The sequence below is a fragment of the Brachypodium distachyon genome, chromosome 2 (genome assembly GCF_000005505.3).
Source record: "Brachypodium distachyon strain Bd21 chromosome 2, Brachypodium_distachyon_v3.0, whole genome shotgun sequence".
NCBI lineage: Eukaryota > Viridiplantae > Streptophyta > Magnoliopsida > Poales > Poaceae > Brachypodium > Brachypodium distachyon.
Window position 1 is genome coordinate 25,433,443 of NC_016132.3, and position 27,293 is coordinate 25,460,735.

A 27,293-nucleotide genomic window follows, 5' to 3' on the forward strand; every position below is an offset into this window, starting at 1 on the left:
AATTGGAGTCGCCGGCTTGAGAAGTGATGTGTGATGACGATGACACCCGCGGGCGACTCTGACGGTCCCTCGCTGTGATGGTTTGTGTAGTGTGTGTGCTGGTAGCCAGGCCGGTCAGAGTTGCCCAAGGTGTTTGTGGACGTGTTGTTACGGTTTTTGCTCGGTTTTCCGCAAATTAACTGGGCAATTCTCTTTTACTTAATTAATGGATTGAGTCCTAAGGACTCCGGTTTCGAAAAAAAGACGAAAGCAAAGTAAAAGCACCTATGATGCACGTAGATCCGCAAATAGACCAGACCATGTCCATGCGACGTGAGCCCTTTTCGAACCACTCCTTCAACCGCCCACACGTTACCCTAGACAGTTTCCAGTCCACCAGTTTGAGAAGCGTAAAACAAATACAGATCCTGATGGATAGAACAAAACTATGGTTGTCCTTATTCCCAAGGTGGATGATCCAGAGCGAGTGTCTCAGTTTAGGCCCATAAGTTTATGCAACGTTGTTTACAAAGTGATCTCAAAGATGCTTGCAAATAGACTCAAGGTGATTCTACCTGATATTATTGATGAACATCAAAGTGCTTTTGTTCCTGGGAGACTCATCGCTGATAATATCCTCCTGGCCTATGAATGTGTGCATTCGATCAAGAAGAAGAAGGGGAAGAAGGGGCTGTGTGCGGTGAAGCTGGATATGCTCAAGGCCTATGACCGTGTTGAATGGTGATTTCTTGAAAAAATGATGTTGAGATTGAGCTTTGACCCAAGATGGGTGAAGCTCATCATGGCTTGTGTGTCCTCCGTGCGATACCGTGTGCGGTTCAACTCAAATGTTACAAAGGGGTTCACTCCTACTAGGGGGATCCGTCAAGGAGACCCTCTTTCACCTTACTTGTTTCTCTTATGTGCGAAGGATTATCATCTTTTTTTATTGAATCATGTTGAGACGTCGGGAGATCTGGTGGGAGTTCGTGTGTGTCGTGATGCACCTATGGTTTCACATCTCCTCTTTGCGGATGACTCCTTGATCTTGATGGAGGCTGATATGCATAGTGCTTCATCTCTCAAGCGTATTCTGGACTCCTACTATGCAAGTTCATGGCAGCTTGTAAGTGACGCTAAATCAAGTATCTATTTTAGTCCAAATACTTTGGTTGAAGACCGAGTCATTGAATAATAAATACTTGGGGCTTCCTACTATGGTAGGAACTGATAGAAGTGATTGTTTTAAGCATTTGATCGAACACGTGAAGATAAAGACCAGTGGATGGAAGGAGAAGATGTTGTCAGCCGGTGGAAAGGAAGTGCTCCTTAAGGCCGTTGCCCAATCTATGCCTGTATTTGCGATGACAGTATTCAAGATTCCAAAAAACATTTGCAAAGGAATTACTGATGCTATGTCGCAGTATTGGTGGGGTGATGGTGACCAGAAAAAGGAGATACATTGGTTGGCATGGTGGAAAATGTGTATCCCGAAGAAGCTAGGAGGTATGGGATTTAGAGATTTACACATTGAAAGATCGAGTATGTCACAGAAGAGGGGGTGAATCTGACCAGTTTTAATTCTTTCTTCGAAATGAAGACTGAAGACTGAAGACAGTCACAGTACTTCAACAATTTAGATTACACATCAATTTTAGAGTTGCAGCGGAAAAAAAAAGATGAACAGGTTTAGCAGCAGCAATGAAGACAGAACACAAGAATTAGTTATACTTCACAAAGAGCAAAAGTTGAGGAACGAAATCACCAAGACTGAAGACACAGGGATTTGTTTTCGAAGTTCAGATTGTTGGCACAATCCTACGTCTCCGTTGAGGGAGCTGAGTCACACAAGACTCGCGGACACACAAGTCCACCCAATCCTCCTGAGCTAAGACCGAAGTCTCGCCCAGTTACTCGTGGTAGTAAGTGATCTCCGGATCTTCACAGACTGGTTGATGGCAAATCACAATCTTCGGTTGCTCTTCAACACTGACTCCTAGCCGTCTAGATGATGCCAATCACCAAGAGTAACAAGTTTCAAGTGCTCGGCTAGAGAGGGGATCCCATTCTTCACACTCAGTTTAGCTCTAAGGGTTTTATCAGGTGTTCTTCAAAACAACTCACTCGGGATCACCACCGAACTCCTTCGGGGTGGGTCGTCTTATATAGCCTTGGCCACAGCTGATCTAGCCGTTGTGACCCATTGGATAAAGTGAACTTTGAGACTCCAGCTCACACTTTATCACTTTGTCTCACAACGGTTAGATTAGGTGGTCAAGCACGAAAGCGACAGATTTTCAAACACATTTGAAATCAGAGTGAAGACTTCACGTGGAAGTTTCTGTGAAGCCTGAAATGCTTCATTCTTCACTCCGGCGAAAAACACTCACACAGAAAATGGTTTTCGCCTAAGCTGAACATGAAGAATAGGTTTCACCTAAACCAGCTCCACACTTCAAACCCCCCTTAATAGTACAGCGTTCCTATACTCAAGTGAAGGAAAACGCTACGGAAAGACTTATGAAGAATGCTATGCTTCACGTTCTTCACCGTTTTTCACTGAGTTCTTCATATTTCGCGCCAATACCTGTACTTCAATTTTTAGGGGTCATCGATGCTGGTTAAACCAACTCTTCTGAGGAACTAAAACCTGAAACATTCCGTGTAACTTATTAGTTTCTCAACCATGTTGTCATCATTCATCAAAACCCATAGAGGGGCAAGGTTTCCCTTTCACACATGTTTAATAAAGCAATGCTTGCTAAGCAATGTTGGCGTTTATTGGAGTAGCCTGATTCTTTATGTGCCAGAGTTCTGCGTGCGAGGTATTACCCGAACAGGAAGTTGTTGAAAGCAAAGCTGAAAAGCGGTAGTTCCTTCACCTGGCAAAGTGTGATCACGGGCATGGAAAATTTTAACCGTGGCTGCATTTGGCGTGTCAGAGATGGATCACAGATCGACATTTGGGAAGATGCATGGTTCCTACTAGCCCCACAAGGAAAATTGTCATGCCTCGTGGTCATGTTCTACTAAGCAAAGTTTCGGATCTTATTAATCCGGCAACTGGACGATGGGATGAGCTACTGGTACGTGATGTGTTCTGGTCCATTGACGCAAATAGAATTCTTGAGATCTCGATTGCTCCGACTGGAATGGAAGAATTCGTTGCTTGGCACCATACGAAGAACGGCCTCTTCAGCGTTCGTTCGGCGTACCATGCTGAGTGGGACTATCAGTTTGGAAGGAAGGAAGGAAAGAAATTGTCTGGGTGCTGGAAGATCTCAAAGTAGTCCGGCGTGGGAGAAGCTTTGGCATCTTCGTGTTCCTGCAAAAATTAAGATCTATGGCTGGAGGGCCCTGCATGGTCTTGTTCCATGCTTGGGCATTGTTGCTAGTAGGCATATAAGTACAGTTAGCGGTTGCCCTGTTTGTGCAGCCGGATGTGAAGATATAATGCATGTGTTGTTTACATGCCAGTGAGCTCAGCAGGTCTGGGAGTGCCTGGGAATTAAGCATACTATTGCACTTGAGCATATTATTTGTAATACTGATGTTTGGGATCCTTTGGGCGGTATTGGAATGCCGGAACTGGTTCTCACTGGTGCATGGTACATCTGGTGGGAGAGAAGACAATTAGTGCATGATGAAGCTATCCAATCTCCGCATAGATCGGCCATGGCAATTGGAGCCTTGACTGCTAATTACTGGTGTGCGTCTAAGAAAAAGGCAAAAGTGAAGAATATTGGCTGGACTAAGCCAACGGAAGAATTCCTGAAAATAAATGTCGACGCTGCGTTTGACATTGATGAAGGTCGTGGGAGCATTGGAGCTGTGATCTGCGACTCCCATGGAAAATTCCTTGTTGCAGCTTGCCATGAAGTTCCTTTTGCTTCAGACGCTAAGATGGCTGAGGCTTATGCCCTCAGGGAAGGTATCTTTTTGGCTCAACATATTGGTTGCACGAAGTTTATTATCCAATCAGACACTGTTAGATGATGGTTTTTCGGCTACCCAGGCGGCAGCCATCTTCTACGACTGTCGCATCTTGGCATCGGGATTCACGAAGGTTTGTTTTGAGCATTGTCCTCGGGAAGCTAATATGTTGGCACATGAGTTAGCTAGGAATAGTTTTTGTTCGAAGTTATCTTGTTTTTGGGACGATGATCCCCCTAGTTTTATTTTGCCTATGTTGATAAACGATGTAACTTTTTTTGATGATCAATAAAGCTCGCCGAATGGCTTCCCCTAAAAAAAATACAGATCTAGTGAGTCCGATAATATTTTTTTTTACTAAACACAACATCGTTTCGACTTTCGACACAACTACATAGCTCAGCACAAAGTTGTTGCCCCAACTAAAATGAGCATCGGTTCGTAGTGCCACCCGCTTCACAATTCTGAACATATGGACAACGCTACATGTTGGAGAATGATCAGAAGCAAGTTGTTGGACTACCAACGATACAAAATAGGGGTAAAAATAAATGCTTCTTAGTTTCATTGGATTAACAAGAAGGACATAAATCTGAGCAGATCTCTGTGATGAAAATTAACTATCATAAATCTGACTTGATCCCTATGAATTTAGAGGAAGAGGAAATTAACTCACTCTCAAATCTTTGGTTGTAAGACAAGTGAGCTACCAATTACATATCTTGGAGTACCTTTACATCATAGTAAGCCGAGAAAAGAGGACCTCAACCTGTGGTAGATAAGGTCATTAAACGTGTAGCTGGATGGAGAGGTAGGCTACTCTCTTATGTAGGGAGGATCATTTTAATCAGAGCCTACTTGGCAAGCATTCCTATCTACTTACTTTCTTTCATTAAATTCCCAAGTTGGGCCATCCATGCTATCAATTCAGAAATGTCACACTGTTTATGGGACAACCATGAGGGACACTTCAAATATCACCTAGCAAACTGGGAAATGATGCCCACTAAAAAAGAATATGGAGGTTTAGGAATTCCTAACCTAAGAGACGTTAATGTTACCTTACTTGCTTCATGGATACATAGATAAACCCTTGACTCAAACAAATTATGGAAACAAATTGTAGATTTTAACTACGATGGAAACAAATTGTAGATTTTCACTACGATGCCTCAAACCCCAACATCTTTGCTTGTGACAAGGAGGTTGGATCTACTTTCTGGAAAGGAATAATGTGGGCCAGCAATGCTGCCAAGCTGGGATACCAATGGATTGTGGGGGATGGCAAATCCATCCGTTCTTGGGAAGGTCAGTGGTTTGGAGGCTCTAGCCTAGCTATACAATTCTGGGACTTATATGTGATTTGTAATGAGCAGCTGGCAACTCTGGATGCTGTCTGGGATGGGATAGAAATTAACTCTCCTTTAGGAGAAATTTTGGGTCTAGGCTTCTAGGACAATGGGAGACTATATCTCAAATCCTGACTAGTGTAAAATTCGATACAGAGAAGGATCAGATGTTCTGGAAGCTCAATACCTCTGGTATCTACTCTTCACAATCTCTTTATGTTGTGGTTAATTTCAAGGGAGTGTGCTCTATTTATGTGCCTGCCTTATGGAACATCACAATTCCCCCCAAAGTTCGCATGCCCTTGTGACTTTTGAGCAACAATAGATTACTTACTAGAGGTAACCTGGGCAAAAGACAAGAGTTAAACGACAAAACATGTCTTTTCTGTAGTGAACTAGAATCGGTTCACCACCTCTTTTTTTATTGTGTAAAAGGTAGCTAGAGCAATGCTTCATGTTCTAGTGGATATTATCCACAAACCTGAAATTACTTCTTACCAACACTTAGCCACTTATTGGCTGTGCAATAAAAGAAAGGTGTTGCTAACATGATTACTGCTGCTTTAACTTGGACAATTTGGAAATTTCGTAATGATCTTCTATTTGCCCGTCATATTTGGTTAAATATACAGGTCATGTGGATGAAATTATTTCGCTTATTTAAGCGCTGGCAACCGCTTTGCCCAAAGAGGGACAGCCTGATCTGGGACAGGTGCCTGCTCCTGATGGAATGCAAAGCAACGAGGCTCCCCGATTGCGCTGATCAAGAAACGTCGAACATATGTAGTGGAGCCTGGGACACCCAACCTACTGGAACCGAAGTTTACTCTGAAGCTATTCTGAAGCAAAACAAGAATTGAAAAAAGCTAGAGTCAAAAGATAGCTGCAAGTAGTCCCTGTTACCCTTTATGTGTTTTTGGTAGACCCTGCTCCTTAGAGTTTATGCAATTCAGCACCTGGTGCTTGTAATCGGAGCTTAAACTGACAAATATTGTTTCGTTTCTGTGGAAATGGAACGGGGCAAAAAGCCTTTGATCTAAAAAAACAAGAAGGACATTGTTTGATATCCTGCGAATTTCTCTTAGAATCCCTTTGATTTGTGAGTAGTCCTCATGGGCTGAGGCCCGAGGCCGATTCTCGTAGCCCCATGAACACATGAAAATGATATTTACGATTTGATTTGTCCATATACATTGTGCAATATATTTGGCTCGTGTCTCTTTCTCAATCGCTATGACTTGCAGGTAATCGAAGATCAGTACGTAACATGCAGGGAAAAGAGGAAGACATACATAAAGGTGTTAATCAATAAAGTTAACAGGATAGTTGGATCCGATTCTCTGGGGAAAAACAATGACGTCATGAACGCTAACATGTTGGTACTGTATTATTAACCTTAAATAACCGAAACAACCCCACTGGACAGGAATTGGACTAAGACTGGGCAATATGATCTACAAGTCCGCGATAGTAGGTTGTGGTGTTATACGGGCACGTCACCCACTTATAAATTTGTCAATTATATAATAGTATATTTCGATGCTTATTGCCTAATGCACAATCCATTACATGTGCACTAAGCTGCAGGTGAAACAAATGCCCTGGGCTATTCCTCCATATTGATAACAACCCTCTTAAGAAAATTGTGTTGTCCGTGAACAAGAACTCAATGCGATTAAGAAAGATTCGAAGAAGTGCCTTCACCTAGCATACACTTCTGGCTCGATAAACCTAGGTCACCAGAGGAAATGGTATACTACACTCGAAATTGGATCGAAGGTAATCATCCACCAACCCTCATCCAAGTTAGGTATGTTCCTGTAAAACCAACCAAGTTACGTAGTTCGACATAACTAAATCACAAGGCGGGAGAGAGAGGTTGTAGGAGGAAGGATGAGAAGCACGAAGCATAAACCGTGTTGCCGGTCACAGAAGGAGAAAAGAGAGTTATGAGCTCTGCCCGATAGTAGTTAGGAGCAAGAATGGGGGATGTCAGCAACAAGAAGAGAAAGGGGTGCCTACAAGTAGGGTGTCTGTGGGTGGGGGGGGGGGGGAGCTGTTGTAATTGTTGTGAAGGTATTGCATCATCAAGCCGAAGAGGGAATGAGGGATACGGAGGCAGAGTGATAGCTTCTCCAATTTTATTGTTTCGGCTCGAGTGGCATTTTAGAGACAATTCATGGAAACCTAACCAGTGAAAAGACAAACCATCAAAATACCACCGGAGTTGGAGCAAAATTTTTGTTAGTGGGGTATAAGTGAGACCAAAGCGTCAGCGTACCACAAAAGAAGAGGGAAGTGTCAAATTCCCCAAACCGGCAACTGTCGGTTGCATGGGTCTACCATTGCCAATGACGTGACGTTGTGCAACAGTACATGTCATCTGGTGTAGGGATGCAAATAGAATCCTGGGATGTTCAGATTCTAGGTCATTAAGATTTGCTAGTTGATTTTGTTTTGCTTAAACTAGTAAACAATACAAAAATATTGACAATAAAAAGAGACACAAACGGGATGCTGTTTGCCCTAATTTGTTGGCCAACCATTTGTTTGCCGCCAAGCTGAACATATTATGATCGATGCCGGGATCTATGGGTCGTTTGGTTTGAGCCTAGCTTTGGCTACGGAAAAATTGGTTTCTCAAAATACAACTTTTTGCTTGTCCGTGAGTTGACCGATTTTGACAAAAAATAAATTAGAGTTGACAAAGTAGCAATTTCATGCCAAAAATTGACAAACATTCTGATAAAGACCAAATTTCCGGCCATGATTTTTTTTTTGGCTTGGTGCACTTTAACAACAGGACAACAATCCTACACATAGGCACGTCACAGAGTGGTCCAAAGGGGAATCGAGATCCAACTCCAGCTCGGGGCGCAGCCGTGGCTGCCGCGCATCGGCGCATGTACCGGCTTTCGGCTTACCGTGCCGCACCACCGTGGGCTATGGAAAAGGAGGCCTCTCACAACTCACAAGGCGGAAGAAGTCCGATCCGGACTCACCTAACGGCAGAAGCAGAGGTCGGCAGGTCGCCTCTTGTCTACGCGCAAACAAGCAGAGGAACCATCGATGCTAAAACCCCAGACAATCTGGGCGGCTCTCCCCCTCTTCCTCGGCCGCCGCCTCCCCAAATCCAGCCCCTCTCCTCCCTGCAGCCGCCGCCTCTCCTTCCGCCCGTAAGCAACGCACCAGTCCCTGGTTCCCCATCCCTGCTCCTCCGATTTTATCTCCTCTTCTCATATTCCTAACGACGGTTCATGGTGCTATCCGCGATTCAGGATTTGCAAGCGGCGGATGAGCACGCAATCGCCCAGGTTTGCCCCTCTCCGCACCGCGCAAGCCGAATCTGATGCCGGTAAAATTTATCTGCCCTCTGCAGCCGTGACTCGTCTGCTCCTAAATATATTCGAGAACCTCCGACGTGCTCCTGTATGGAGTGTTTACAGGTTTTGGTTTGGCTTTCAGGGGCACAAGGGTACCGGTTCCGGCTGGTTTCCTACAACATACTGGCCCAGGTATGGTGGTGTGCTGCGTTTTGCTGTTATTTTTCTGACGATTCAGGCTATGGATTATGCCTGATCGAAGTTCTGAAAAGAGTAAAATACACTAGTCTATAAACTCGGCAGAAATGAACACTTTGGTCCACGAACTGAGAAAACACACACATAAACCCCTAAACTGGGCTCACTGTAACACTTCGGTCCAAAAACGGTTCGGCGGAGCAAAAATACGCACTTGGCCGCCCTGTCGGCTTAGGCCAGGACCAAGGTTTGCTACTCGAGTTTCTCGGGGGTTTCTTGCAACAATTTTGCTAAGTGTGCTAACTACTTGGTGATCAAGCCCATGCTATTTCTTGCATGAGACAAGAAAGAATCAAGCCTGAGACAGAGATCAACAGAAGTTACACAAGAGAGATGTACATGAAAGCATACTCTCAAAATTTTGCAAGAAACCCCTGAGAAAGTCAAATAGCAACCTGCGGTCCTGGCATAAGCCGACGTGGCGACCATGTGGCGTGTTTTAGCCCTGTCGAGCCGTTTTTGGACTAAAGTGTTACAGTAAGCCCAGTTTAGGGATTTATGAGTGCGTTTTCCCAGTTCGTGGACTAAAGTGTTCATTTATGCCGAGTTTACGGACTAGTGGTGTATTTTACTCTTCTGAAAATACAGTGATCCTAGCCCCGCCTAATTATTTGCTCTTCTCATAGGTCTATGTGAAGAGCGCAATTTTCCCTCATTCTCCATCCGCGTCTCTCAAGTAAGCTCGTAACTGTTCAACTATTCGTAGAATAATGTTGGATTTTGATATTTAATCGTTTCTGATTGAAATCATGGAATCTCCTACCTTACGCCTTGGCATCTTTAAATTAAATTATGGCATCCGAGAATACAAACGCCACCTGAATGTTTTGCCTTACTTTTCGAGAAAAAGGACTCTGGTTGCTCGAGTACGATGTATTGAAGTTGTACTGACTAGTGTAGTAGTTCTTAGCAGTTAACACCTCAGAAATATCATCCAGAAAACTACAACCTAAATGCATGCTTTGTGAATTGTAATCACATTTAGCATCTCCACTTGGGGTTCTTGAATCCCACATTGGTATAAAGACAACTAAGCACAAATGAATTAAACATAACTTTTTTACTCCCTCCGATCGGTATTACTTGTTTAAAATTCGCCCAAATACGGATGTAGCTATGTGTCAAAAGTGTCTAGATACATGTAATATTTCGACAAGTAATTCCGGTCAGAGGGAGTACTTCAATTTTAGTATGCAAAACTACAGCATTACTTTCTAAGCAAATAGGGAGTATGAAAGAAGTGAAACATGTATTGGTGATCAGTAACTAGTGTGCACATGAAATTCATCTCCCCCGGCGAATATTTACTCGATAGACTTAATACAGCTTAAGTAATGTTGAATATTCAAATAGAATCAACCATTGTTGGGGCAAAAGCAGTTTTGAGGATTGATTTGGATAATTTAGGCTACTAAACACCACGTCCCGTGATTTAAGGGTAAGGGTTCAACTTCAAATTTTAGCCCCTGGTTAGAAACATAGTGGGCCTGGATGCTCTGGATACACCGAACTCATGATTTTCTTGTCAGTATAGTCTATAGACATTTTTAATGTAACTTAATTTAGTCGATCCCCTTTCCTCCCTTAAATACACAATCTCCTGCACTGAACGAACGTGTAAACATAATACATGAGGGACACACATGTCAATCACCACTACTGTAGGTCTGTAGCGTTTTCTTGATTTTCACATTACCACTGAAATATAATTTAATATCAATGGGAGTGCACGTGTAGGGAACTTATGGGGTTAAAAGTGCCAAAATGTTAGCTTTGGTTCCATTTTTAAAACTCAAAGTGACAAAAGGGTATTTCCATAGGTTTACTGGCAAGCTATTCATAATAAAATTTGTACCAATTTTATATCGAGGTACTATTTTCATCTAAACCGATAAGCGTATTAAAATACTCATGGTCACGTCAATAGGAAAGGCGAGATGCTAGACCAGCATCAGCCGTCAGGAGTAGTGAAGCACCATCAATGAGCTGGATCTCGCTGTTCGTAGGCCATCGATTGCCATAGCTCTCTGGCGATATGCGTTAGTGGCAATCTGAAGTCAGATCGGGTTGCAACAAGACTAGCTCAGATGAAAGCAGTGTGAATCTGCGACAGTAAACCAAGGGTAATAGCTACCCAATTTGAATATCCGATTCTTTTGGTTACCTTTTCCTTGGCTTAAAGCATGGCACTTGCTGTGGTGATCCTCCTAAGGTGCCTCCACACAAAATTAGTGACCCTTAATAACCATGAATCTAAAATAAAGTACCCCTTTTAAAATTTATATCTTACAAGGACTCCTACATAGTTGAGGGTAAACTTGAGCACCACAGCCCATGCCTGCCATGTTAGGCATAAAATTGCTTTATTATGCTTACATTTACCAAGAGTATCTGGCTTTCACAATTAAACTGGAAGTTGGTTGCTGCTTTGTGCGCTAGTTTTATTTTAGGATGAAAGACGAGTTTCTCTTTTTCCTTTCTTGTTTATGGTTCTTATCATTTCTGGAGCTCATTTTTCCTTCTATGTTTGGAAAAATAGGTGGAAAGCTCGTTCGAAAGCTGTTCTAACAGAACTCAAGAGTTTTAATGCTGACGTCATGTGCATACAGGTTGACTCTCATTTATGATGTTTTTATCACCCCCATTTCTGTCGTGTGGCCATATCTAGGGTTATTAGTAATATGTAAAATATTATTGTTTTTTGATCATTTTTATGTTATTCAATTTTATCTAGGATTTATGTAACGTCTACATATCTTATTTTGTGAATGAATAAAAAACAACTTGATGGCATGCACGATGATGTTTGTAATGCGATATTAGGTGGGTTGATTTTTCTACAAATTTTCTGAGTTTTTCCCCAGTAGATACATCAATGGCATACCAGGGAGAGCAGCATAGGTGGTGATGTACTAGGTGTAGTCTGTGGTGTATCCAGTGCAGCTGGTGTAAACAGTGGAGGCGTGGCCTCCATCACCAGTGAGGATTGATGTAAACTTGGGAAGGAGGATGACGACTGATGTCATATCCCTTGGAGGCGGCCATTCTGGTGGTGATGTACTTACGTGCAGTCTGGTGTATCCAGTGCAGTCGGTGTAAACAGTGGAGGTGTGGCCTCCATCACCAGTGAGGATTGATGTAAACTTGGGAAGCAGGATGACGACTGATGTCATATCCCTTGGAGGCGGCCATTCTGGTGGTGATGGAAGGTACTTGTGCTATTGTGCAGCCGGGGGAAATGTACTCAACATCAGCAGTGATGAATGCGGATGCAATGGTCATTTTGTGGATGTCCTGATCTGGCGGCAGCTGTGAGGCGCAGAGAAGATGTGAGGATTGATGAGGAAGGGGATATATCATATACTCCCTCCGTCCCGAATTAACTGACGTGGATTTGTATAAGAATGGAGGTGGGAGGGGGGGGGGGACTATGTATCAGTTGGTACACAATCCACTGCCTGAAATTGTGATTCCAGAAAGATGCACATCTCCACATGTTATGTTCCTACAATTTATATGTGATGAGATCGTTGCAATCTTTTGACATGTCCTCTGTTATAGGATATAGCTCTAGCGTCTCGATTCTCGATCGTGGACAATACCTCTAGCCTAAATTGTTCACGCAGATGGTTTCTTTACATTCAAATAGGTTTATGGTAGCTTCTAGAACCTAGTAGCTTCAACTAATTTAGCTGGGCCAAGCCAAGAGCTATTCTGCTACCTCTTTTTTAGTGCGACAGAGAAAGGCATTGTAGCTTCGCTTCAGATTTTGTTGACCCATCAAAAGCTGTGTATTGGGATGTGAGTGTTGCTTTGCTTCAGATTTTGTGGATGCATTCTGAAGCTGCTATGTGTTGGAATGTGTGGTTTTCAGTGTTAGCTACACAAACTTTCTTCTAGAGATACTACTTGAAGCTATTATTGCACTGGAGATGCTTTTAATGTAGATTTTAGATCAATCTTAACACTTCCCGGTTCACGCTTGTAAGCAATATATGTGGCTGTGGCAGGAGTTGGATGAATACGAAACATTCTACAAGAAGAACATGGAAAGTTCTGGATATTCAAGTATTTACCTTCAGCGATCTGGGGACAAACGGGATGGATGTGGTATATTCTATAAACCCAAAAGGTACACCTGTATTCTTAACTGATGTACATGTTACTAGTGTCAGGACAAGTCCTTGCTGAACTTCTCTCCCTGCAAATATGTTTGTTACTATTTTGCTATGATTGCACTGCTTACACTTTTAATGTGAATATCATCATCTAAGTTGTGTATTCAATTTTTGAACACGTCTTGTAATTAAGTGTCGAAAGATGGATAATGGATATGAAAAAATAGTGTCGTAAAATTATTATATTTCATCATCATGTTGTTTTTCCTGACTATTTTGTTGTTTTTACAGTGTGGAACTGATCCAGAAGGAAGTAATACATTACAATGATTTGGTGGAAACATATGGTCCTAATGATATTATAAATAGCGCCCCTTCAAATAATTCTTCACCAACAGAAGGTAATTTATAAACAGTCGTTGAACCTGATAATCGTTTGCAGATCACTTATTGGGTACTCCTAACATGGAAACTGAGCATTTTAAGTTGTGAATTGGACAATTAAAAATAAGAAACCAGTTATTAAATCTTTAAAATAAAAAATATCCAACTCAATTGCTTAAGTAGCACACTCACTAAGTGTTGATTTTCTTGCGATCAATTGAGTTAATTGGAGCTGCATTATTTATCTATACCAAGGCAAAAGGAATGAATTAGGATTGGGGCGTCCGAGAGATGTACTAACCTTTTGTTTCTTCTCACCGGCCATAAAACATATCCTTTAAAAATATGGAATAACCATTGTTCTCAGACTTAAATGAATATCCACCTTGCAATATGCAAGATCCAGATATAATGTTTTTGCATAAGGCTGGAACATAGTAGCAATTACTAACTAAGCTCTAATACGAATCCCGAAGGTAGATGTAGAGGTAGAACACCAACAGCTTGAGCGGCAACTTGTACTCGGTTCCCGACATGCATTTGCATCTCATTCTTTGCCATTCTTCTCAGTCTCTGCAGTCCCTGCATCGAGTTGCAAATGTGAGCAACTGATCCGGTATTTAATACCCAAGAATTACGGTGAGGACCGACTATACATTTATGACACTCATACCTGAGTTGGACTTTCCCCTTATGCTAGATACTTCTTGCAGTTTCTCTTGTCGTGACCCTTTTGCTTACAGAAGAAAAACATTCAGTATATGAAGTGACGCCATTTTTAGGCTTTGCGTCTGTCTTACTGGTGACCTTGGCCTTACCCTTCTTGAAACTATAGGTTTTGTTCACCATGATCACATGATTGATGTCCTTTTGGTGTTCCAATATTTGTATTCTTGAGCATGGCGAACAATTCGTTCATACTCTTGTCCATCCCGTTCATGTTGTATTCATGGTGAAGCAATTAGAGCTTGGCGGGAGAGACGCCAATACAAGATCAATACCTAGCATGGCGGGGGTCGGAAATCCCAAGGAATCCAACATTTGCCCATACGCAACCATCTTGAGTACGAACTTCCTTCTGCCATTTTGCAATCGAACAAATCCTTAGTTACCTCATAACGTTCGGACCTTGTTGCTGATACAAAGCTTTGATAGCTTTGCTGTCTAGAATATTATCTTGGAGCTAAACACTTTGTTTCAGCAGTAAGCAAGGTTTGAACTAAGGCCTTGTTCGATTGCAAGATGACAGGTTAGTTCGGTAAGCCAGCGTGTACTCAGGATGGTTGCGTACATGCAGAGTTTGCTTCCTGGGGAATTACGATCCCCGCCATGCTGGGTACCGATCTTTTACTAGCGTCTCTCCGGCCGAGCTTTAGTGGCTTTATCATGAATTACAACATGAACGGGATGGAGAAGAGTATGAACGAATTGTTCGCCAATGTCAAGACTGTAGAAATTGGGATACAGAAGGACACCAATCATGTGATGTGATGATGGAGAACAGAACCTCTAATTTCATTAAGGGCAAGGCCAAAATGAAAGGCAAGGGCACCCATAAGACCAACACAAAGCCAAAAAAGGTGCCACTTAAGATACCGAGTGTTTCTTCTATAAGCAAAAGGGTCGTTGTAAGAAAAACTGCAAGAAGTATCCGACAGAAAAGAAGACTGGAAAGTCCATGTATGAATGTCATACATGTTATAGATGTTTTCCTTGCCGGTCTTCTCGGGTATTAGATACTGGATCAGTTGCTCACATTTGCAACTTGAGGCAGGGACTACAGAGGACGAGAAGACTGGCAAAGAATAAGAATGCAGATGCGCGCCAGGAACAGAGTACAGGTTACCGTTTAAGCCCTCAGCGTTCTACCTTCGGGATTCGTATTAGAACTTAGTAATTTTTTACTATGTTCAGGCCTTATGCAAGAACATTATATCCGGATCTTATTTATTGCAAAGTGGATATTCATTTAAGTCTGAGAACAATCATTGTTCCATATTTTTAAAGGATAACTGGGCACCTTAAAAAATATCCAACTCAATTGCTTAAGTAGCACACTCACTAAGGGTTTTGTAATGTGTTCGAGACGAGAATGTTGTTATCTGACATTTTTTAACAATTTTTTACTTAACATAAAATTCTACGATGATTGATGTATGCGGGCTTAAATTTTCTTGTGCTTGTAATATGTACTGGCCTTCCTTAAAAAGCATGCAGTTACATGTTTTTTTCAGTTTTCTTCCATGTTGAGAATAGCCAAGGTAAGGAAAGGCACAAAAATTAGAAGAAACAATATTTGCGAATTTTGAGAAAATGCACGGTTGTTAGTCATTTTCCAGTGCTCCAATTTTGTTTGCCTGTACTGTGGCTGGATATGTTTCCTGGCTTGTTGATGTACTTAAGTCTGTTATGTATGTCTTTACAGAATCTAGTGGAAAGGAAGATAATAGAAAGTGTGGAGATCCAAATGATCCACGTGTGAGATTGAAGCGCGACTGTGTTGGTTTACTTGCTGCTTTCAAGCTTAGCGATCCTTGTGATCATATTTTAATTGTGGCGAACACTCATATTTATTGGCAAGCAAGATGGCCCATGCTCTCTACTTTTTTTGTTTGAAGATGCTTTTCTAGTTTACTCATTTATTTTCTGTTTTGTTTTATCCATCTGTATTAGATAGAAGCTAGGTTTCAGCACATATCGGGTTTCTTATTCATACTATGCTGGATTTACAGGGATCCAGAATGGATTGATGTGAAGTTGGCTCAAGCAAAGTATCTTCTTTTGAAAGTAGCTGAGTTCGAGAATATTATCTCGAGTAAGTTTACCTGTAAGCCTTCTGTGATCATTGCTGGTGATTTCAACTCCACCCCAGGTGATAAGGTATGACTTGCATTTTGCTGCATTGTTGTCTCAAGCTTAATGATTTTGAAAGGAGTCCACAGTGCTTTGTAGCTATTGTTTATGATTCTTGTTACTAAAGTTTAACGTAGATTGTAGAGTCTAGTTAGACACAGGTTAATGTCAAGTACTGTGGACTCATCAACAGCGCATGCTGAGTATCTTATTCATCAACTTGATCCAGTCCACTTGACTTGTGATCAAATGACTTGAGCAAATGTAATGCAATTCTCCTAGTTCAATGGTTTTACTGAAAGATATGGGGAACTTTCTCCATGTGCGAATATCTAGTCCAGTTATGTGTGTAGCAAGTTATCATGATGAAAATATTCTTGTGGAAAGAGTAGTAGCATTGCGTCGTCCAATAGCTGCTTTATGCTTTATGCTTTCAAGCCACGATGATTTTTTATTCATAGAAAGCAAAATTCCACATCTATGTACTCCAACTGGGAAAATGCGACTAGATTTGGGGGAAATACAACATCAGGAGCTCCGCAAAGGCCTGGCATCCATTGTTCTCCTCTATCCTGGTCGATTTGGAAGCACAAGAATGCCTGCACCTTCGACGGTGCTAGAACGGGGGGCCTTGCCTCCCTGAGGGCTTGGATGTGCACATCGTTTTCTTGAAAAACAACTTTTGCTTATTGGGTTATTTATTTTGATGCTGCCCTTCCTAAAATTGTTATTCATCTTGAGCTCATTTTTATCATCATTTTCAGGTATACAATTACCTTCTATCAGCTAGCTCGGAATCTACGGATGAGCCCCCAATCAAATTGTGCAGCCTATATGCTGCCAACGGAGGCGAACCCGAGTTCACAAATTGCACTCCAGGTTTTACTGGAACACTTGACTACATATTCTTGTCGGACGGCAGTGCAATAAAACCTACTAGCCTACTCCGTGTCCCACGAGGGGGTTCCGCGGATGTGGAAGGAGGCCTGCCCAACTTCCACCATCCTAGCGACCATTTACCCATTGGAGCCGATTTCCGGGTGCTTGGCAGCTAGCCCCTCGTGCATTTTTCGACGGCTGCAGCAAATAGCCGTCGAACTGTCTGGCCGTGGTCCATAAGGCTATCGTCCATGCAATAATATCTCGCAGCCATATTTTATTTCCTTGCTATTTTCCTAGTAGAATCAATTTGTTATTGTTCTGGTGGAATAATTGAAAACTGATTATTTTTTCTTCTTGCCCATTCTGTGGGAGAACAATTGTAGGAACAAATTTTTATCTTTTTCTTGTGAGGTTTATGTGTTTCGGGAGTCGTTTGTCTTGTCAACGTGAATTTTTCAGCTGTTAGTCAGATATTTCCAAACTCAAAAGCAGGATAATTGTACAAGTCCGTTGGCCCCAAAATATACCCTATGCTTAAGACGAACAGTTCAGGGCTGAGCATATCCAGATAAGTCGAATAACTTGTTATAGCCGATTACATTCTTTAGCTTAGCTAGTAGACATTTAAACAGCCGTAGTGTTTCATTGTTCTTAAATTTTTAAATAATTTTTACGCTATTGAAAAGACTAGTAAGCGAGCATGTGCCTGCACGTTCTGTTCTAAAATATAAATCATGTCTTCTGGATCTCCTTCTCTTTAAGTAAGCTGCTTTTTATTATCTTTTTTCATTGAGACACTTAATATAGGTGTAATTGTTGAGTGATGTAAGCGTGCATCTACAATTATAGTTTGGGTCGCAGCGTGACATTGTTTACATATTTTAAATCAGTTTTCTTGACATGTATATTTCGCAACAAACTTCACAAATAAAAATGATTTCATATATAACACATGCTCATGATAATGCAATCCATGTACATGTACGAACAAACCCCACAACAATTAAAATGATCTCCTTCGATACACAAAAAAATGAAAAACTCAACCAAAAGTCTCCAATTCTGAATGCACACACACATCCCTTGTTCTTCTTAACCCAAGCTCTGTAGCGTTTGGAATACCATTGGCACTATCACCTGGAGGGTGCAGACTTGGAATTTATCACTTTCTATTCAAAATAAAGAACTTTCTCCTCCAGATTCTTCATCATCTATTCTTTCTATAGTTGCACACTCATGTTTAGAGTAATTAGAAATCAAGTAATCAAATAAGGGACTGGATAAGAAGAAAAATAAAATATGGTAACAGATCTGAAGCCAAAACCAATTAACGGATCACTGTAGGATAAAAATGCATAATCTGAGAAATGAGGGAAGAGTAAAGAAAATGCACACGTGCAAAGCATTGCTTGAGAGAATGAAAGTGTGACATAATGAGGTGCATCACATGTTAAACCTATTCGCATAAAAATGCATAATCTGATAAACGAGGGAAGAGTAAAGAAAATGCACACCTGCCAAGCATTGCTTGAGAGAATGAAAGTGTGACATAATGAGGTGCATCACATGTTAAACATATTCGCCATCATGGCATCACTGCATCTGCAAATGCTCGCAAAAAATAAATTTGAAGAACATGTTGTTTAGTCCACAAATCCATAAGATTTATCACTTCTTGTTCAGAAAGAGTTCTGTAATTTAAGCGTTACATGGGATCTTTTAAGTCCAAGAGAATCAGAGGAATCTTATATTGTTGATTTATATTCACGAAATGCTGGTAGTCAGTATGACTTGTATTGTATTTATATCAGTTGAAAATATGTTGTATTTATATCAGTTGAGAATTAAAGTATTTCAGCTTTGCTTAGCTCCATGACCTGTCATGAACAAACTGGACAGTGATTAACAACATAGCAAAGAAGATCCAGGATGACTTTCCAACTCCAAATAGATCCAGAAAAGTAGAGACTTACAAAGCTTTAAATGCAGGCCTGAGAGCAGCCATTTCGCATATACAACATACTGAAACAAAACAAATATAAATGTTGAATTGCAAGTTCTCTATCTAGGTTCAGAAAAGTGATTTCGCATACATACCTAGAAACTAAATGTCAGATTTGCTACCATATGGCATATCAGCAAGACGTTTTGGGCACATGTAACTTGGTGTTCGTACCATCCGGTGTTGAGGTCAAAACACCATCGAACATGTACAAGAAAGAGAACAAATGTTTTACTCCCTCCATTTCACAAAGGTTGACGTATTTTGTTTCGTTAAGACAAGGCTTTGACCAATGAAAACTCTATTGATATGTATTTTTTTCATACATGAAATTTATATCAATGGATTCGTTTTTAAAAGTTCTTGCTAATGATCATGGTTTCGTATCATATAACTTACATGTTAATACAGTAATTCTTAGTGAAAGGCTTGTCTTAACGAAACGAAATACGCCAACTTTTGTGAAATGGAGGGAGTAGTACTCACGGAAGATGCCAGATCATCAGAAGTCAATATTTTTTGCAAGCCTAAAGTCACCAGCATTTTTTATGTTAGAATTACAATCATTATCAGTATTGCTGAACTCATACATAAAGCACTGTACTTTGTAAGGGACTAAGTTACATACCAAGTCTTATAGTTTGGCTCCTGGAAATAAAAATATTGGAGCACTGAAACGAATTAGCAGCTTCGGTGCACATTATTACAACATGTTAGAAAGATAATCACATGCTCCAAATATCGCACTGGTACTGACCTTCACATCTCGGTGAAGAATGTGATTTCCATGCAAGTAATCAAGAGCCATAAGGAGCTGTACAAGCCACCTGCAATGTTTCTGCAAAATCAGAAAACAGGCGTCTTCCTCAGCAGTACAAGCGGTATTTTATTTTATTTCACAAATATATTCCGTCGTCCTGAAAAACGAAGTACCAGCTTCCCTTTTCCTGAAAAAGCAACAGATGTCAATTGACTAATTAAACTAATACATAAATCCATCTCATCTCTAATGGAATAGATCAGCAGCAAGCGAAATGATGGAAACATGCTTCTATAGTATTTATTTCATCTTATTGCACTTACGCAAATAAAAAACTACAACAGGAAGTGGTCTGATCAACATACATTTCTCTAAAACTACATTTAAATGGGTGTGAAACAGTAATGTGGTACAAACCTAAGGCATTCAAATAAAAAACTACAACATGAAGTAGTATTTAAATTCGTAACATAACTTGAAGAACAAACCTGCACACTACATACCAACCATGGAGAAATTAAAGCATGGATTTGTTGGCAGTTGAAATCTAGAATGCTTGTAAACAGCCGGAATATCAATTGGCATTTTCAGCAAACACGTGGTGGGTCTGTGAGCAATTGATGTGTTGAGAAATGTCTTACCTGAAATATAGAATGCTTGTGGACAACGATCAAACAACGATGCACCCAACGTGAAGACGACCATGGTTGATGCGCAGCTTCCCTGGCCGGGCACGCGCTGCCCTGGGCAGGTGCGGAGACTCCCCTGTCCAGCAAGATCAGGTGGCCGGGGAGAAGTGGATAGCGGCGGCGTGCAGCAGATCAGGTGGCAGGGTCGTGATCGGAATTCTTGGTCTCGTGTGGGGGGATCAGCGGCGGCGGCGGTGCCTCATCGCGTGGCTCTAACGATGGCCACGGATCGTAGGTGGAGGCGAGCAGACGGGGCGGGCTGACGCGCGGCAGAGGAGGGCCACGGCCGGAGGGGAGGAGGAGGTGGCGCCTCGTCCCGTGGCCCTGACGGCGGCCGCGGATCGTAGGTGGAGGCGAGCAGGCGAGGCGGGCTGAGGTGCGGCAGAGGAGGGCCGCGGAGGGAAGGAGGCGGCAGCGACCTCAGGGTAAGGGAAGGAGGATGGGGGAGTGGGGGGCGGAGGGGGACGAGGCTGCGGCGGCCGCAGGGGAAGGGAAGGAGGAGGCGGCATTGGAGTCTGGATGGGCGAGGAGAAAAGAAGGAAGAAAATGGTTCGGACGAGGGGCTGAAAGATTCTCCTGCAGGTGAAATTATTTCAGTCTCAACAGGTAATCACTAAACGCACACGGTTAACTAGTAATCTGATGTTTAGAGAGTCTGATTGCGGGGCTATTAATACTTTGTCTTCGTTTAGTGAGGTGGACGTTGAAAAGAACATGTTGGTGCCTTTATAAACAGTAGAGATAGAGATGAACAGAACAAATTCAGGTCACCAGAACCAGCTCTGGCCTTGAGTTTCATCCGGTAACGTAGAGCACTGTTATCGTTACATATATTGAAGTATGAAAAACTGAGACCCATTACTCATATATGAAAGTCTGAAAAACTGAGAACCATTACTCAGTAATTCATGCTCGTCTAAATTACTGTCTCCGGACGGAATTGTACTAAATCTGAGACTAATTCCAACCGGAGGAAGTACTAATTTTTGCAATATAAAGATAACGTATTGAATCGTCTATGAAGATAGAAATGTGACTACTAGCAGACCAGAGATCATATATATATATCATAAAGAGAACAAACAATATGCATGATTTTTCAACTAGTTACACAACTTCAGGAAAAAAACTAGTTTCATAATTTAAAAGAAAAACTAGTTACAAAAAATAATGCTTGATCTACAGAAGAATGACAGCACACATGTATATCTCCTGTCCCTTTTAAGATATATTCCTGGGAAGCCTCGGAGCACAGGAAACTGAAGAACCTAATCCTCTCTTAGGTTGTTTCCACCGGCCATAATCATATTGTGAAACTGAAATCTAGGCAATGGCACCAACAAGCTCGAGGGAAAACTTCATAGGCACCAATACAACATCTTTGGATCCTACAGACATATTCTACTGTTCCTTCTTCTCCTTTTCTTTCCTCTCTTTAATCAACGATGAGCAACATAGCGGCAGCATTGTGCACGCAGCCTCAATCAACAAGCAAAGCGGCAGTGCTGAGAAATCATCCCCAGATACTCCCATGAATTCAGCAAGCGCAACCCCAAGATATCCACTGATAATAGTTGAGAGGGCAAGCGCAGACATGACAAAGGCCATAACCGATCCCTCACACCCAGAAGGGCAAAGGTTTGCTATAAGAACACTGAAAGGTAGCACCTTGAACAACATAAGACCCTCTAGCAGCCCTGAGAACACAATGGTGTACATGGAATCTGGTATTCCGACCTTCCTGTATACTCCCTGAACAAATAACACATCTGACAACATTATGACCGCGGTGATGAACTGCAGAGCCGATAAGACCTTACGCGCAGGAATTGTTTTGAAGCATTTGTTGTATGCCATGCTCCAAGCCAAGAGAGCCACTTGCCCGAAAACCTTGGATAAACCGATAATTGACGAATCAAGTCTTAACACTTCAGTTTGATAGAAGAACATGGTCCCAAGTAGAAATGGTATAACAGCATATGACACTGAAAACCATATGATTGACCAAAATATTTCAGGCATACAGAGAGCATTCGACAGCTCTTTGATTTGTTTGCGGATGCTGGAGACCACTGATGTATTAGTAGCTGCCTTTGGGAGTTTGAGGGAGCTCTCAGGTATAGCCATAGTAGTGAAGAACTGGAGCACGAGAAGGATTGCAAAAAAAAGAAACATGGCTTTGGGAGAAAAGTAACTGAGAGCAATGCCACCAAGAAGGTTTCCTAACGCACCAGCGGAAGAGCCAAACATAAAAGCAAGAGATTGAAGTTGTCCCCCTGAGGAAGAGGCCGCTTGCTTTCCGGCCTCTGCTACAATGGCATCATTGGCAACCTCACATATTGATGCACCAAAGTTGCTCAAGAGGAGAAAAATGGTAAGAACTGGAAGAGAAAGAGATGGCCAGAGGGCAATTCCTACCCATGATACTGCCTGCAAGAGAGCTGCAACCACAGCAATAACAAGGTATGTTACAAATTTGGAACTATAGTCAGCTATATAAGGAGAAACAGTTGAGTGTAGTATAAAGCAAGCATTTCCAGAAGCATCAGTTATGGTGTTCTATACAGTGATTATCACGAGTAAATTACACTAATTTTTATTAGGTACTCCCTCCGTTCCATAATTCTTGTCTCAAATTTGCTCAAAAATGAATGTATCTATTCCTAAAAAGTGTCTAGATACATGTAATATTTCGACAAGAATTATGGAACGGAGGGAGTATCTGATCGTGCCAATTATATCAACAAAGTACCAGTAAACTTCCAAGCTTTGGCATGTCAACCCCTGATCGCTTAGTTGGGCTTTTATGCCCAAAATAAAGGCAAGACAAGATATTAAAGGCACCAAAGTCGTTATGTATGCCAATTAGCTTCCTGAATTTACTTAATTGTGCCTCTTGCATATCTGCCATACTGCACTTTTCTGTTAATTAATAGAGGGAATTTAAAGACGGAGCTAGCTACTAAATGATGCGAACTAGACAGTGATATTCAAAGACCCAAATGATGGCAGTCATTTAGTCAATCAAAATATGATGGCACTGCAGAAATTGTATTACTTAAGCGTGGAATGTGAGGATGTGCAGCCTTAAGTTTCCTGATGCTCGAATATGACGGTACACTAAGAATTTCATCATGACACATTAAAGTGGACTGCGTGGTTGAGAGTGGGACAAAAGTTGCTGCTCTGAAAGCCTAATCGCACAAAAGAAGATGGAGAGTGATGGTATATGATCAGAAAGAGAAAAGGAAAAGTGAAAGAAAACAAAAGGCATGCAATTAATCAAGAGGACATGTGTTTGAGTATATTCTTTGCGGTGTTATCCTTCGCCACAGGACGAACATGTAGAAACAACACGCAAGAAGAGAATGTGTGCGGTTGACGTTTCAATTTCTCTCCAGATAAAATCGCAAAGAGAGAAAGATATTCTATTGTACTTTCCAGCCGACTCTGCTCTGGCATACGAGAATTCCTACACATTCACTAATCAATTGCAGCTAAAAAAAAGAGGAGAAATTGCACATTCAACCTAACGTGTCATAAAAGGAATGAGCAGGAAAGGTGGAAAAAATCTTCAGAATTGGAGTACGATTCTGTATCACGAGGGTGGTTCCGAACATTCCACGTTAACTGTTAAAGTAGGGTATGGAATCACGCAGGAGATCATGGTGTTTCGCTACAGAAGTTGGCGCCTGCAGATCTGGGACACGGCAATGCAAGGACATGGGGGCGAAAGGGAGGAAGGGGGGGCGTACCGCCGATGGCGACGTACGGCAGGCGTCGGTAGCCGCGGATGGGGACGGCGTCGGAGAGGAGGCCGAGGAGCGGCTTGGCGACCATGGGCAGGTTGGCGGACGCCTGGAGGATCTGCAGCGAGGAGGCGGCGACGCCCATGCCGTCCTTGAGGAAGAAATTGACGCCGAGCCACGGGAACAGCCGGAACCCCTGCACCCAGAACCCGACCCCGATCACCCACCGCTGCGTGGCCGCCGCCGCCGCCCTCTCGCCCTCCATCTTCTGCTCCTTCTCCATGTCCCTCGTCCCCCTAACCCAATAGCAAATCTCGATCCTCTGCTCTCAGCCGGCCTGTTCGATCCAAGAGGAGGGGAACGACAAGAGAAGTGACTGAGAGAGAGAGAGCTGGTGGTGGTTCGTGTTCTATGCTGGAAGTACCTCCGGGTGTGGAAGGACACGTGGGAGGGCAGGTGTTAATGAGGTGGGATTGATTATTCACGCAGGGGAATGGATGGCACGAGATGAACCAACACGATTACACGAACACGCGGCGGGAGCCAGCCTCGGTGGACTCTGGAGTGCGTCGTCGCGTTCCCAGATCTCGGTGGGAAAATGCCTTTTGCCCTGGCTCCGGCTCACGGAGAAGCTCGAATCGCGGAAGTCAAGCCATAAACAACACAAGGCGAGTGCAAATCTGGACACCAGCTTCTCGTCGGGAAATTGTTTAAGCACGAGTTGTATGGAAGCAAAAGACGTTGTGTGCTCCGCTTGGCAAGCTGGGAGGTCTAGATGATCTATCGTCACGAATCATGTCCGAAAGAAACTTATACCCCTAAAATCCTACTATAGCACGAGACAAGAAAACGTGTCATTCACTTTGAACTAGTTTGTCTATTGTTTATAGGATTAAAATGATTTTTGTATAGCTCATGAAATTGTTTTTTAATACAAAAATGTTCTTTATGTAAAAATGTTTTCTTACTCTCTCCGTCCCATATTAAGTGACAAAATATTACATGTATCTATACGCTTTTTGGATGTAGATACGTCCATATTTGGACAAATTTGAATCACTCAATATCAGACGGAGTGAGTATATATGTTCCAACATCCACAAATTACTCACATAATTCTGATAGATATAGGGATTTAATATGTCCAAAAACCTAGATATTCTATGCAAGTAAAGATAAGCATGAAGCATTTAAGGTCCGCAATTAATTACTCCCTCCATTTCACAAAGGTTGGCGTATTTTGTTTCGTTAAGAAAAGCCTTTTACCAAGATTTACTCTATTAATATGTGCAGTAAGTTATATGATACAAGACAATGATCATTAGCAAGAACTTTTAAAGACGAATCCATTTATTCTCTCTGTCCAACAAAAGATGTCTCAAATTTGACTAAATTTGAATGCATCTATACACTAAGTCATGTCTAGATACATTCAAATTTTAACAAACTTGAGACATCTTTTGTTGGAAGGAGAGAATATATAAATTTCATGTATGAAAAAACACATATGAATAGAGTTTTCATTAGTCAAAGCCTTGTCTTAACGAAACAAAATACGCCAACCTTTGTGAAATGGAGGGAGAAATCGATTATCAACACACTCGTTTACAAGAATACAGATTGGGACTATCACGGTGAGTTTCACCCGATCCAAGGCGCCGTTCTTTGCTATATAAAAAAGGAGTGAATTTCAGATTTTATCCATCAAAGAAAGTTCGTGATACATTTTACCACTTTAGCCAAAATTTCTTTGTTTTACCAATCTAAGAAACTTTTGGCACAGTTTTACCAGTTTTAAAATTTTCGACTATCCCGAAAGAGTGGCCCCACCCGCTAGGTCTACGTGGCACCTCCACATCGGAATCATATCTCCTAAACTGAATACGTTTCAAAGAAGGGAGTTCAAACTTTTGCAACACTCAAAGATCAATTTTGTATTCCGGGTAAAAAAATCATTTTTGTATATGACCGAAATTCATTGAATTTAGACAGGTTTTGATCAAACTTAATCAGTAGGACTAAAATTTCATCTCACTAGTTTTGAAATTTCGAGTTAGTAATTTTTGTACACACCTAGACTTTGAAAATTTTCAACACCGCACTCGAGTTGGCTAAGCCATACCAGCTTGCCAACGACCGCATCGAGTGGCCATGTAGGTGTAAATGTGGGGCCACTCTATTAGGATTGAAACAAAAATTAAAATTGTAGAATTTTAGTTTGATAAAAATCATCTAAAAATCAATAGATTTTGGTCGAGATAACATCAAGATGTTTTTGAATTTTTGGCGACCTTTGAAATTTAAACCCTGATCTGAGACGATATACACCTAGTCAAAGGCGAGCCTTCAATTGGGTTAGACCGACATGAAACTCAATGTGGTTTTAATTTGCTACCGTGGATTTTTTTTTCCGTTTCACCTTATTAAAAAACTTTTGGCATGATTTTGCTTCTTTCTAGTCTTTTGGCTACCATGATAAAATGGTCTTATATGTCAGTACTATGTGGCGCCTCCATGTTGGAGTAGATAATATCAAAATGATTTTTGGAAATTTGGTGACCTCTGAAAATTTATACCGTGATCCGAAGCATAGTAAGGAGATACACCTAGTTGGAGGTTAGCCTTCGATTGGGTTAGACCGAGATGAAACTCAATGTGGTTTCAAAGTGCTACGGTGGAAATGTTTCCTCTGTTTTACCTCAAGATGGCAATGGATACTCAAAAAATGGATATCCAGCTCATGGATCGCGGGTATGTAGCACGATCTTGCTCCATGGATATACATGAACGGATACCCACCAACTCGTGGAGTGGGCATGGATCGCAAATTTGATTCATGGATATCCATGGATACACGGTATTTAATAAAACAAAAAAAATACTAACATGTAGGTACTCCCTACGATCGGTATTACTTGTCTCAAATTTGCCCAAATACGGATGTATCTATGAGTAAAAAGCGTATAGATACATGTAATATTTTGACAAGTAATTCCGGCCGGAGGGAGTACATT

General features: G+C 41.7%; 2 protein-coding genes, 1 long non-coding RNA gene and 1 other non-coding gene across 4 annotated transcripts; 2 read left to right on the plus strand and 2 right to left on the minus strand.

Annotated features, from left to right (window-relative positions):
• The first annotated feature begins 8,162 nt into the window (after nucleotides 1–8,162).
• Nucleotides 8,163–17,550, plus strand: LOC100836451 (carbon catabolite repressor protein 4 homolog 4). The gene is made up of 10 exons (XM_003568493.4): nucleotides 8,163–8,437; nucleotides 8,540–8,616; nucleotides 8,727–8,776; nucleotides 9,469–9,518; nucleotides 11,382–11,451; nucleotides 12,853–12,974; nucleotides 13,252–13,361; nucleotides 15,770–15,920; nucleotides 16,077–16,224; nucleotides 16,962–17,550. The coding sequence occupies exons 1-10, from the start codon at nucleotides 8,331–8,333 to the stop codon at nucleotides 17,250–17,252; spliced, it is 1,176 nt and encodes a 391-aa protein (XP_003568541.1). The 5' UTR covers nucleotides 8,163–8,330; the 3' UTR covers nucleotides 17,253–17,550.
• MIR9487 (microRNA MIR9487) lies at nucleotides 14,415–14,601 on the plus strand. The gene has a single exon (NR_127089.1). It is a non-coding gene; the product is annotated as a microRNA MIR9487 (primary transcript).
• A 2,025-nt stretch (nucleotides 17,551–19,575) lies between the features above and the next one.
• On the minus strand, nucleotides 19,576–20,029 carry LOC112271053. The gene is made up of 3 exons (XR_002963841.1): nucleotides 19,839–20,029; nucleotides 19,710–19,752; nucleotides 19,576–19,608 (listed from the first exon to the last, which is right to left on the minus strand). It is a non-coding gene; the product is annotated as an uncharacterized LOC112271053 (long non-coding RNA).
• A 1,534-nt stretch (nucleotides 20,030–21,563) lies between these two features.
• Nucleotides 21,564–24,871, minus strand: LOC100836764 (probable folate-biopterin transporter 7). The gene is made up of 2 exons (XM_003568494.3): nucleotides 24,286–24,871; nucleotides 21,564–22,971 (listed from the first exon to the last, which is right to left on the minus strand). The coding sequence occupies exons 1-2, from the start codon at nucleotides 24,560–24,562 to the stop codon at nucleotides 21,932–21,934; spliced, it is 1,317 nt and encodes a 438-aa protein (XP_003568542.1). The 5' UTR covers nucleotides 24,563–24,871; the 3' UTR covers nucleotides 21,564–21,931.
• Nucleotides 24,872–27,293: the final 2,422 nt, after the last annotated feature.